This window comes from Zootoca vivipara, chromosome 2, assembly GCF_963506605.1.
Source record: "Zootoca vivipara chromosome 2, rZooViv1.1, whole genome shotgun sequence".
Classification (NCBI taxonomy): Eukaryota; Metazoa; Chordata; class Lepidosauria; order Squamata; family Lacertidae; genus Zootoca; species Zootoca vivipara.
Genome location: NC_083277.1, coordinates 83642064 through 83655188, shown reverse-complemented (window position 1 = coordinate 83655188; position 13125 = coordinate 83642064). Strand labels below are relative to the sequence as shown.

Sequence of the window (13125 nt, the reverse complement as noted above, 5' to 3'; positions counted from 1 at the left end):
AGAAAGGTTTTCTGCTGCTCCAGAGAAGCGGACATGGACTACAAGAAAGAAGATTCCACCTAAACATTAGGAAGAACTTACTGACAGTAAGAGCTGTTCAGCAGTGGAATTTGCTAACAAGGAGTGTGGTGGAGTCTCCTTCTTTGGAGGTCTTTAAGCAGAGGCTTGACAAGCATATGTCAATAATGCTTTGATCGTGTTTCCTGCTTGGCAGGGGGTTGGACTGAATGGCCCTTGTGGTCTCTTCCAACTCTATGATTCTATGATGACCTAAGCTTGGATCTTCCTTTATTGTAAATACCAGCAGAAAACTGAGTGAAATTTACATGGGTGGCACTGTGGTCTAAACCACATAGCCTAGAGCTTGCCGATTGGAAGGTCGGTGGTTCGAATCCTCATGACGGGGTGAGCTCCTGTTGTTCGGTCCCAGCTCCTGCCAACCCAGCAGTTCGAAAGCATGTCAAAGTGCAAGTAGATAAATAGGTACCGCTCCAGCAGGAAGGTAAACGGCGTTCCCGTGTGCTGCTCTGGTTTCTCCAGAAGCGGTTTAGTCGTGCTGACCACATGGCCCGGAAAAACTGTGGACAAATGCTGACTCCCTCGGCCAGTAAAGTAAGATGAGCGCTGCAACTCCAGAGTCGTCTGTGACTGGACTTAACTGTCAGGTGTCCTTTACCTTTTACCTTTACCTTAATACGTGTGTGGTCTAAGGAGGTGTATCTGCATTCTGGTCAAGTATTGGTACTATATGCATGTAGTCCAATAGGATTCCTGCAAGAAGTTCAACAAGAAGATGAAGAGGTTGTTCAACACAATTTTAAGGTATCTTAAAATTGCCTTCATTTTGATGTTTTCTCCTTCTTCCTCTCCATACAATGGATATATTGGCAACAACTCTACCCTTAATACACTACTGTTTATGGCCCTGCTTCCTACATTCTGTCAATTCACACAGATTTTTTTTCTAGTGACGATTTAGGCCACAGGGAGTAAAGGCTAAGAGCGAAAGCCCTGAAAACAAACCCTCCAGAGTATTGACTGCCAACTCGTATATGCTATTGCACCAGCCTCATCCAAATAATTATTCTTACTGTAAACTGTGCTTAAATTTTAAGGTTTTGTTCTGCATTCTAAGAGATCTCTTCATTTGCTTAAACCAGTGGTGTCCAAACTTTTTTCAAAGAGGGCTGACCAAAGTTGTTGTCCTTTTTTATGATTGAAGTTGAGTTTTTTTTTTAGGATTTTACCCAAGAAATAAACTGCCACAGGGGCTGGATTGAAGTGAGTGGCGAGCCGGATGAGGCCTCCGAAACAGACTTTGGACATGCCTGGCTTAAAGTATTTAGCTCCCTGTTCCCAAAAGTCTATGTGTGCAGCAGGAAGAGGAGGGTAGATAAGTAGGAGCTGGATCACATTTCTGAATTCTTTCCTATGTGAAGAATTCTCAGTTCTCTACAAGTTGAAAACTAGCATAACAGAGAGCAACAAGCTGTGCTAGTTTTTAGCTTGCTGAATATTTTATATGGGGGCAGGAAGCACATTCCAAAATGTGATCTGACAGCTGAAGCGATAGTCTGCTGCATGTGTGAGCCATATGAGCTTGAGCCAAGCAAGTTCCAAGAGATTAATTTTAGGAAGCTCAACCAGATAGCAGCCAAGAAGAGTGACGGGGGGGGGGGGTTGATGCTACACATGCAGAATATGGAGGTAAAGTGAACTCTTATCAGTTCAGATGGTAGGTCACGAATCACATTTTTTTCTATCTGAAGAAAAGCAGTACAAGTAGAGCACAGGCTTGAGTTGAACTTCTTTCCCTGGTATGTTAATTCTTGGTGCCTAGCTCATACGTGGCTCTCCAGATGTTGGCGTTCCACTCCATTGGTCCCAAACAGCACAGACAAATGGGAGGGATGATGGGAGCTACAGTCCAACACTATCTGCAGAGCCACAAGTTCTCAATTCCTGGCCTAGGCTGTTAATAAGCTGTGGTATGGCCAGGGCTGGGCTTGTCCATGCAGACAGGTTGCCGCCTCAGGTGGTAGAACCCAAGCGATGCCTCTGCATCAGAGAAGCGGCTGTGGCGGTTTCTGGGTTTTAGAAAGATGTTATTTGAACCTGGAAGTTGCAGCTGCACAACCCCAGAAAGCGAGGCTTCAGTGGGGGTGGGCAGTGCATGAAGCATGTGCAGGGTGGCAAAACGGGACAGGCCACACCTGGGTATGTCACAGAATAATGGCTGGGTAGCTGACAGCCAAACCTATCTGGTACAAATGTTAGGAGTCTACAGGAGTGGAGAAGATAACTACTGTATGGATGCCACCTTTGGAGGAAGAGCAGGATAATCAGGGCTAGCCCAATACATTTTGCTACCTGAAATAAACCAGCAAAACCCTTCCTTAATTTCAATGTGCACAGCACCACTGAACATGCACAGAACTGGGATTAAATCAGCATCATCCCCCCCCCCAAGCATAATGAAGACTACTATTCCGACTGTCGTCTTATATAACCAAAGATAGCCCCACCCTGCAAATTCAAAGTACTAATGCAGAGCCCAGGGCCGGCCCAAGGCATTTTGACACCTGAGATGAACCACAAAATGGTGTGTCCCTGCTAGGGAAGATGAGGAACAAAGGCAGGAGGAGAGGACCAGCAGTGCCTCCTATTCACAGAGAGGCTGGATCTGCTGCCCCTGTGGATCCTGCCACCAGAGACAGTTGCCTCACCTTGACTTGTGGGTAGGCTAGCCCTGGAAGAGTCACAGCTGTATATTATATGCAGTCCTTTTTTCTAAAAAAAAAAAAGTTTAGGGATACTCTGTTTCCTACTCCTATTGAAATACTGCCGTCAATGAGGCCAAACGTAGATTCACAAAATGTTTAGGGGTATGCGTACCCGTGTCCCCCCCCCCCCGGAAAAAAACACTGATATGACACAGGATATTATTATATGACCTATGCATTTGCGTGTGCTTTGCTGAGCTTCCCTGCTGCCTCGCTTTGCCTAATGGTAGGGCTGGCGCTCGGGATACTTAAATGGGCCTACTTCAAGGCAAGCAGCCGCCCCAACCTATGATAATTCTGTCGCGCCCAATTGATTTCAATGGCATTTTAATCCAGATTTCGAAATCACCGAGAACTGGGAGATTCTCTTCGACGCAGTGAAGGAAAATGTGTGTGTGATGTGCGTCGTGGGGAGCGGATGTTGACACCCCGTTTCTGAAAGTGGGCAAGACGGCCTCCCTCGGTCACTCTGAGTATGACATGTTGGTCCTCTCCCCCCAGCCTTGGACGCCACCGCTGCCCTCCAAGAACCACCTCTCCTACGGCCTAAGGTGGAGGCTGGAAGGAGAGGCTTTTGCGGGACGAGGAGCAGGGCTGGTTTCGCGTGAAGGAAAAGCGCAGTTATCCGGCTTTATATGTTTCGATCCCCTCGAATTCACAACAGGTTCCGGGGCGAGGCCGAAGTGGTAAACTCCAGTCCGCCCCCTAACCTAACCTAGAGAAAAGGCATGATCGCAATAGCGTCCCTTCCCACCCCGGCGCTCGGCTGCTAAGCGCCAGGCACCGACAGGCCTCCCCCTCCCTCCAACCGGGACAGCCAATTCGCCTCCGGCTCAAGCCGCGCCCGCCCGCCCGCCTTCCCATTGGTTCCAAGCGCGCTGTAGTGACAGAATTGACCACTAGAAGGCAATGAGAACACGGACGCCAGCCGGACGCATTTTTCCGGGAGGGGAGGGGGAAGAGGAGAGGTCACTCGGGCGGGTTCAGGGCAGCGGGCAGTTGTAAGAAGCGATATCCCCAAAGCCCTTCCTAGATGGTTACTACGGTATCCACCTCTCCCCCCACTTCGAGGATGGTATGTTCCATCCGCTCTGCGTTTCTGCTCCGCAACCCCATCCCACCCCTTCCATTGCACCTCGAAGCTGAGGGTGGCGGCGGCGGTTGTGTGGAACTTGATACGAAGGACCCGGAATGTTCTCCTTGCTTTGGGAGGGCAACCTGTGATTAGCCAAGGAAGGAGGCGAAGCGCGCTCCAATTGGCTAGTAGGCGCGGCTTCTGAGTCCCGCCTCCTGCTGAGGGACAGGCCTGGCTGCGCGGGGTTGTAGTTTGGCTGAGGGACGGGCCCGGCGAGGAAAGGGACGCTGGTAAGGAGGAGGAGGAGAAGGAGAAGGGAATGGACGTGCCTTGCCTAAGGAGAGGGGCTCCGGGGGGAGGAGTGTAGGCTGCGCTGCGAGGGAAGGGAGCTCTGGAGTGTGTGTGTGTGTGTGGGAGAAGTGGGGGCGGCTCCTAAGAGGAAGCGAGATTCAGGGGTGAGGGGGAACCCAGGAGTCCTGGCATCCAGCGCTCTTTCCCCAACCCCCACCCGGCGGGAGGGAGCTTCCTGCCCGTTTGCAGATGCAAAATGCCCCGCCGGGGTTGCCTGGATACAAAACACGTAGGGAAAGTAGTGCCGTTGCCCCGAGACAGCCTGCTCTTGAGGGGAGTTGCCAGCTGGAGCGGCAGCCCGGACTCCTGGGTTCTCTGAATGGAGCCCCTGGGTGTGTTGTGACTTGAATTTCAGGGTTGTTTTTCCCCCTGCACATGCTGAGAGTTTCTCTTCCCTCACCCTCTGCTCCCCCTTCCATTAGTAAAAGGGGGTAGGCGGTTAAATAAACGTCCATGCAGGTCCGCTCTGTACTATTAAGTTAGGTGAGGCGTTTTTTAACTATCCTGCTACGTTCAGAGAATATAAAATAAGATGGTTTAACAAGTGCCTGATAAAGACCCACCTGTTTCAAAGTGTGCCGAGTTCCATGGTTCCTGCTGTTCTTGATGCCAAGTGGGCTTAGGAGAGTGTTTGGGTCAGTGTCTCTGTGTTATCAATGATGAGAGGATTGAGTTTCACTACCGAAACTGACTTTTCTGTTTTCCTTTTATTGTAGTGTAGGAATTGAGGGAAACTTGGTAGCAACACCCAAATGCCTAGTAGCAAAGGAAACTGGCTTTCCTGTTCATTTAACATCTCTCCAGTGAGGTCAGCACCCCTGCTTTCTCAGGAGACTTGAGAAGCTAAAAAAAAATCCAGTTTTGTCAGATATTTCTCCTAAATTGTGTACTTTATGCCATTCTCCTGCATTTGGGCTTCCATCTTTCCTAACTGAAGGCTCTTTTGCTGAATTTAGAAGGTGTTCCTCTATGATTGGCTCAGTGGTATAAGGTGTTGGACTTTTGTTCTTCTTTTATTGCTATAGGTAATCTGTTGAGGGTGTTAACGTTTGAGGAAGTTGGAGAAAAAAGATTTGTGTTCTGTAACCTAGGTGCTATTCAACAACTGGCCAAACTGGCAAGTGCTTCCATTTTACTCTTCAGAGGCATTCAAAGGCTTCTTATCTAGGTCAAAAGGGACGCACACCGTCTGTTCCATTACCGTCCCTTACCATTTTAACAAGGTCGGGGTGGATAGGTGCTTGGCAAGCATAACCTGTCACCAAAGTTGTGCGAAATCTAACAATACAGCACCATACACATTTATTCCCTCCTGTGGCCACCATATTCTGTTCCCCTCCTACTGACCATTTAAGCCTAATCACTGATTCTCCTTTGGCTTTCTACATTTTGCAAAACGCTCCAAATTATTTGAAATCTTAAATCTTGCAGGTAGAATAATGATGAAAAAGGAGTAAATGTGGGTGAATGTGCATAATATGTTCCAATAGCAGGATACTGGTGAGTTTCTATAATGCATTCAGTATACAGTATATTTGTGTTACTGATGAGATATGAATTGGCCTATTCATGCAGATGTGTATAATGTAGCCCACCCTTTTCCTCAGCCCTGCCAGTTCACACTCTCTTCCCCACCTGAGGTTGGGGACCTTCCTTCACTTACTGCCAAGAGGTCACTGGTCACTGGTTCCTGAAGCAGGAAACTGCGCCCACTGTAGGGTGAGGTGCCATTTGTTTTCTTCTCTAGCTGAACCCAGGGAGCAGAAGCAGGGAGGAACCCTGTTGATTCTGACCATCTTTCCTTTCCAAAAACAGTATTCATTCGAAGAGTAAAACAAAATTGCTGAAAGGTCTCCCCACCCACCTCTGTGTTGATGTTGGTGAAGTAACACTGTTGCTCACATGCTTTCCTGCTGTGGGATCTAGCAACTGTCTGGTATAATGTACTTATAGTATTAGAAAAAGTAGGCTAGCTAGGCTCTAGCTCTGCTGATAAGGATTCAGTGGTAATTGTGGATCACAAATTGATTGTGGTCTGTTGCAAGAATAGCAAAGGATTTTCTGCGATGCACAAAGTATTCTATCCAAGTCATTTGAAATAATACTGTGCCTTCATTTTGATCCTGTTAACATGCAGGAGTAATAGTAAGCACAACCCTCTCCCACCTGTCCTTTGCTACTTTCTTCCTGTTATCTCCCTTCATCTTTGTCCTCCCAGTCTTACATAGTAAGCCATCTGGGCAGGAGTGGCTTTTATACGTGAGGTCACATATTGTCTCACACAGACAATAAAAAAGGTTAAATAGTAGTGATGGTAATAACAGCTGGTGAGGCTGCTGGTAATGGGATGCACTTCAAAGGGAAATACTTCTTCTGCAATCCTAACATGGGAGACAGTCCTCTTGGACTCAAGGGGATACCGATGATGATGATGATGATGATGATGATGATGATGATACGGTAACAGGTGGAAGTCAACCAGTAGTGTTTCTAACTGCAGGAAACGAAGGCTTTGTTAAAAATTTAGAAAGCAAATCCTTAGCTGTAAGAGCAGCGGAGATAGGAGGCTATCTCTTCACTGGAGAGTTATAGGAGGTTTGGCAAGCCTCCTCTTGATTGTTTAGGCCTAGGTGAAGTAATTCTATCTTAATACAGAGGCATTACCACAAAAATTCATTTGAGACCTTCAGTTATTCAAGGCTTAGCATTTTAACGCCTATCCTAGTCAGCTACAGTATGGAATGTCAACAAAACTTGAGTAGGATTTATGGAGCGGATCTCTGAAGTTATTTGGCCCTCCCCAAAACTATACATTGGGCTTCAAATTTGGAAATCCTTAGGATGCTTCACACTAGTTTAAGTTTAGATGTGTTAGTATTTCAAAATGATTTCTTTTATAGGTAAATATTATAGCTTTAGGGCTTTCAGCCTTTTGCCTTCTGCATTTCTGCTATGATGGGGCCTTGTCAGCACTTTGTCTCCAGTATGTCTGCTGTCTAGACAAATTAAAATTCAGCACCTGTCAGGAGTCTTGTTTAGAGCTAATTCCATGACCTGTAAATGGCCATAATATTGGTGGGTTCACGCTCTGGAGTGTGTGATTATATTTTTCATAATAGCTTCAAATGGGAATATTGTGAAATCAGGAAGACTGGGGAGGCCCACGTTCAAATCAACGTTGACCTGTGAAGCTTACTGGGTCAGCGTGGGCAAATCATCATCTCACAGCCTGAAAATGGGTGCTGAGAATAAAAGAGGGAGGGAGGAGGACCAGGGCTTTTTTTCAGGAGGAACTCACAGAAACTCAGTTCTGGCACCTCTCAGGTGGGTTCTGGGCTGGCACCTCTCAGGTGGGTGCCATTGCCATTCTAAGAGAATGAGGGAGGTTTTCATGGTGAATTCCAGCACCCCTTTTCTAGAAAAATAGCACAGAGGACCATGTTTATCTCAGTGAGCCCCTTGAGGAAAGATGGGATATGAATGTAATATTGAAATAGGGATAAGATCTTGGTCTCTGGCAGAGTTTGGAAGAGAAGTCAAGGGAGACATATGCAAGTGCAGAATGGTGTAATGATTGCTGGGAGCTGAAAATGATGGGACAAGCCAGACCACAGTGGAACTTGCAGCATAAAAGGAGACAAAATATTGCTTTGAAAATAGTTACTTTTGGCAATGTTTGAAGGGGAAGTGTTGTTGGCAGTAGTGTTCTGACAATGCTGAAGGCTGTGCTTAGAATGTGGAATGCCTTGCCCTGTAGTTTGCTTTAGCTGTTCTTCAATGTGGAGCACTCACAGGTTTGGCTGCGTTCCCTTGCTGTCCCACCCTCTAGGGAACACCCTGTAGCCTGTTTCTCTGCTCTGAATCAACTTGCAAAGGCCTGCTCCACCCTGATCCCAGAACAGAGGCGTCGGAGGCTTGCTCCTGCTGCGCCAGTCCCAACACTTGCACGTTCCCACAGCCTGGTTTGGAGATGCACATAAATTAGCAGAAAGGCTAGGATCTTGTGTCCTGCTGTATTAATCAAGGGCTTTTTCCTTTAGGAGAGAGTCATGTTGTTGGACCCAAAGGCTATTTTAGGGTATTTTTTATCTGTTTTGTCTGCATTATGCACAGTTTTTAACTTGGAGCAATAATTTGTCTCCTGTTAATACATACAGCTGCTTCTAAACCAAAGTCTTGACAGTTAGACATTTTCTTCCCAGTTATTTCTAATCTTTGGTTTATTTAAATCTTAATCTGATAGTGTTTACCTATTGGTTGTTCTTGTTTCAATTACCTGTGTGTTATGGAGCGGTACTGAACATGGACCCAGACCTGAGATTTTACAGTGGTTTCTTGTACTGAATCCAGCTTTGAAATGCCCATTTCCTGTCACTTTTAGGGAAAGGTGCAAGAAAGGGCAACCAAATGGGTCAGGGGGCTGAAGCAACTCCACTACAGAGAAAGAATACAATGCTTGCTTCTTTTAATTTAGAAGAAAGGTGTGTAAGGGAAGGAGACATCATGGAAGTTCATCAATTTTATTGGGGGAAGAAGCATTTCCCCCATCTCTACAGCACACTTATTAGACAGATTCATGGAGGGCAGAGTTATCATTGACTATAATCACGGTTGCTCTATATTACCCTCCAGGATCAGAGGCAATATAAGTACCTCTGAGTACAAGTTGCTGAGGATCAAGCATAGAAGAGGGCTAGTACCCTCATACCCTCATATCCTGCTTGTCGGTTTCCCAGAGGCATCTAGCTGGCCACTGTGCAAAATTGTATGTTGTACTTGATCAGTCTTTGGTCTGATCCATCAGGGCTCTTCTTGTGGTCACAGCCATTGTAATTGCTGTGTGGAATATCATGTGAGCATTTCAGGTGCCTGTTGGATATAGCCTGTGGTGAGAAAGATGAGAGACAATACCCCTCTTCTTGCCCCACCCCTAAACAAACCTGGCCTGTACTGTTGTACTGTATGGCCTTGTTATTTGATTTAAAAAACCCACATTTTAGTGGTGAACTGCTCCCTAGTGTACTGCTTCAACATGGGAACATTGTATTGCCTTTTAAAAGTGGTGAATGTTAGGATGCTTAATCTCCCAGTGTTTGCTTTTACTTCATTTTCCTTCGTTCTGAGGATGTGCTCTTCCCCTCTTGAGTGCTGCAATGCACCCTCAAGTGTGTTTTTCTGGGAGTTGGGGTTTAACAGCAGCAAATGGCTGTGCAACTAGACTGCTGCCCAGAGCCTGATCTCTACAACCATAGTAGTTCATGGCAGATAATTAATATGTCCCAATGCCATTTCATAGATAAAAACCTCTTTTGGCTTATGGAGGCAGTTAAACAAGTATGCATATACAAACAGCTAAAAGGAGTTTGGCCAGTATTCACCTCTGGACAGTGATAAAATCCAGGTGATGCAACATCAACGTCATCTGTCTAAAATGGGATTTCTTTTCTACTCATTAACCCCTTCCCCTGGTTAATAGAAAATGTGCATCATCTCTGTGAGCATTTTCTGGAGTAAGCAACATATGCAGTGGTTGACCAAGGCATCTTTACCGTAAATTACAGTTTCAATGTTAAAACAAAATACCCAGTTCATATATAGCCTCAGTTCAGCCTATCACTGGTAACTTCGAACAACTGGAATGTTCTCTCTTCAGCAGACAGCAAAATCTTGTCTCTGTGATGCAGCCTTCCAACTTGAATTCAACAATAGGCTTTCTGTGTTTCACAGCATTTCAGGATCCTATAAGCCTTTCAGCAAGCAAGACTAGAAACCTCTCGCATCAAGTGAAACTCAGAAGTCAGGAGATAAAGTCAGATATAAGATGGCAAAGGGATTAAAATCTAGATCCATCCATTCCCCATTTTGTTTCCTCTGTGTGTGTCCACTCACCAAATAGAGTTCCTGTAGTCAGACAACCACAAACAGATTAGGCATACATATCTAGAGAGCTTGAGCTAACTGTGTCTTACTGAGATGTGGGGCAGAAAATCTTGCAAAATGGAGAACTTTCCTGTGATAAACTTCTCTGTGGAAAATTTTCCTATTCATAAGTTCATTAGTGACAGCTAATGGATTTCAGTTGCAAGTAAATATTAGGTAAGCTTGGCAATATCAGAGTTTGTAGCTTCATTTATTAAATACAGGTTAAGCAAACATGCTAATTAGATCATTCTCTAGGAAAAATTTCCTGATGCACACGGAAATTTCCCTATGCAAATATGCATAGGAAAAAACACTGGAAATTTTCCAATACATTTTTTCTTGAAAACATGCATTGTTGACTGAGATTATTGTTCATGTTAGGAGCATGCTAGTAGTAATTCTTCTTCTTCTTTGGTGATCACTCATAGCCAAGTAAGATTGTCTTCCATGAACATGGTCTTAACAGTGAATCTATTAATGTGACTGTGGAGGTCAATTCTGAAACCACATGTCTTTCCACAGTGGGGATATAGGTTTCCGGGCAGAAGTTGATCATGGTGAGGATTTACAAATCAGTCTCTTGACAAAATCCTATCATTCCTACTGAAGTTGAAAAGTGTCCCTGGATTCATTGAAAAAATTCTGGTAACCTTATTATAAATAGTCTATGTTTCACAAGCGTACAGGAAAGTTGGTAGTATGATAGCTTTGTAAACAAGCAATTTGGTTTCCCTGAGAATGTCCCGGTCCTCAAACATTATGCGCTTCAATTGGGAGAAAGCTGCACTTGCAGAGCTCAGGTGATGCTGGATTTCGGCATCAGTGTTGGCCCTTGTGAAAAGATAACTGCCCAGGTAGGAGTAAAATAAAAAAATTCTGAAGAAGTGTGCATGCACACGAAAGCTCATACCAAAATAAAAACTTAGTTGGTCTTTAAGGTGCTACTGAAGGAATATTTTTATTTTACTTCGACCCAGACCAACACGGCTACCTACCTGTGCCCAGGTAGGAGACGTGATCAACATTTTCCAACATTACACCATTAAGTTGAATTTATAGTGCTGCACAGGGGTTGTTTTGTGCTTGTTGGTGCAGCACTTCAGTTTTGGGGATGTTGAACGATAGGCCAAGCTTTCCATAAGCTTCTGCAAAGATTTTTCGGATGGTTAGGAGGCCATCCTCTGAGTGTGCACACTACTTTATCATCAGCATACTGAAGCTCTATGACGGAAGTTATTGTAACCTTATTCTTTGCTTTCAGACTACTGTACTCGGATTAAAGAGCTTTCCATCCATTTGATATATGATTTCTACTCTGGTGGGGAGTTTCCCTTTGACAATGTGTAGGATCATGGCGATGAAAATAATAGATAGAGTTGGGGCAATAACACAACCCGGATACATATGTGTGTCTTGTATGCCAATTATAAAGAGGAACTGTACAAATTAATGGTATCATAGCTGGCCCATTTGTTGTTGTCTGGTTCAATGGATATAGTTGTTTTACATACCTGTACTGTATTTCCATAATAGAATTCACTGTGACGGCTGGTCTGGCTGTTACATTTCCACAGGAACATAGGAAGCTACCTTCTACAAAGTCATGCCATTGGTCTAGCTTAGTAATTTCTACGCTGACTGGCAGCAGCCAGGGTCGTCTCGAGCAGGTCGGGCGCCTTGGCGCTGAGGTGTGGAGATCACTCCGGAGCCCCCGCCCTCGCAGCGCGCAGCACGGCTTTCACGCGGCTTCGCTGCGCAGCGCCCCCCCGCCAGCCCAGCGCCCTGGCAGCAGCACTATGGGGTTTCAAGCTGCGAGTCTTTCCCATCCCTGCCTTTAGACAGCAGTGATAGAACATATAGAGCAGATGCTCTGCCACTGGGCTACAGCCTTCCCTTTTTTCCAAGGAAAGCCCAGAATACCCATGGTAGTTGTTTGCTGTCTCGTGCCTTTGAGTTGGAACTTATGGCACTTCTGTGCAAAAGTCATGGTGTGGTTGGGATCTGTGTACAGGTACATACATAGATTGCCCAGATGAAACCCTAGTTTCTACAAGAAGGCAAAATGTCCCCAAGAAACACATATCCCATAGCCATTTGCCAAACTGAGAAATCATAGAATCGTAGAGTTGGAAGGGAGGCAAATGGTCTTCTAGTCCAACTCCCTGCTGTGCAGGAATATTGAAATGCTCATAAATGGGGGAAAGTTTTGTTTCCTTCCTTGCTCTTCACTCTTTTCAGGCTACCACAAGGGGCTACCATAGATATGTGTGAGCAGGCAAGCCAGTAAGATTTTGTTGTGATCTTATTTGCAAGACTACTTTACTTATAAACTGAGTCTACCCGACCTGATGGCACAAATAGAGAACTGCTGTTGTCTAGTGATATTAAGTTCTATACCTGTTTCTGGTCCAGCTTCCTTTCTTCCTTGTTGGAAAAGTGCTCGCTTGAATTCAAGATAATGCGTCTTTCCAGAGGCTTGCCTGTCCTTTTCCATTTCCCCCTTTTCACCTTGTGCTCTCCTTTGTGCCCCCTCCATTTCTAGGTCCATACCTTGGGCGACTGACCCTCGCTGCTGACTGGCCACATCTCCCTCATGCCGCTTGGACTAGGCCGACGGAAGAAGGCCCCACCGCTGGTGGAGAATGAGGAAGCTGAGCCCATTCGCAGTGGCCTGGGCGGGCTGGGGGTAGGCAGCATTGGTGTGGTTGGCGGGGCACTTCAGCCTGGCCTTCCCCCACCCCCTGCCAGTCTCCGCCCTCGACTTGTGTTCCACACCCAGCTGGCTCATGGAAGCCCCACTGGACGGATCGAGGGCTTTACCAATGTCAAAGAACTGTACAGTAAAATTGCTGAGGCCTTTAAAATCTCACCAGCTGAGGTAGGCACAATCATCATGTTTTCCTGGGAATGCCCATTTAGTGTTGGGGATGGCATGGCTAAGTCAGCTTGGGTGGCGCAGGTGTCAGGGTCAACCACAGTTTGGATTGGCATGAG

The 13125-nt window shown here is 45.9% G+C and overlaps 1 protein-coding gene across 2 annotated transcripts in view; it reads left to right on the top strand.

The window, feature by feature from the left end:
- Positions 1-3748: 3748 nt before the first annotated feature.
- GIPC1 (GIPC PDZ domain containing family member 1) overlaps positions 3749-13125 on the top strand; it is a 28457-nt gene continuing 19080 nt past the window's right edge. The window contains exons 1-2 of one of the 2 annotated variants that reach the window (XM_060271765.1): positions 3749-3858; positions 12674-13009. In XM_060271765.1, coding sequence (XP_060127748.1) covers positions 12725-13009 — 285 coding nt within the window. In that variant the 5' untranslated portion in view covers positions 3749-3858; positions 12674-12724. Of the gene's footprint in view, positions 3859-4049; positions 4149-12673; positions 13010-13125 lie in introns of those variants that run through there. The other variant, XM_035104814.2, reaches the window with a different exon arrangement.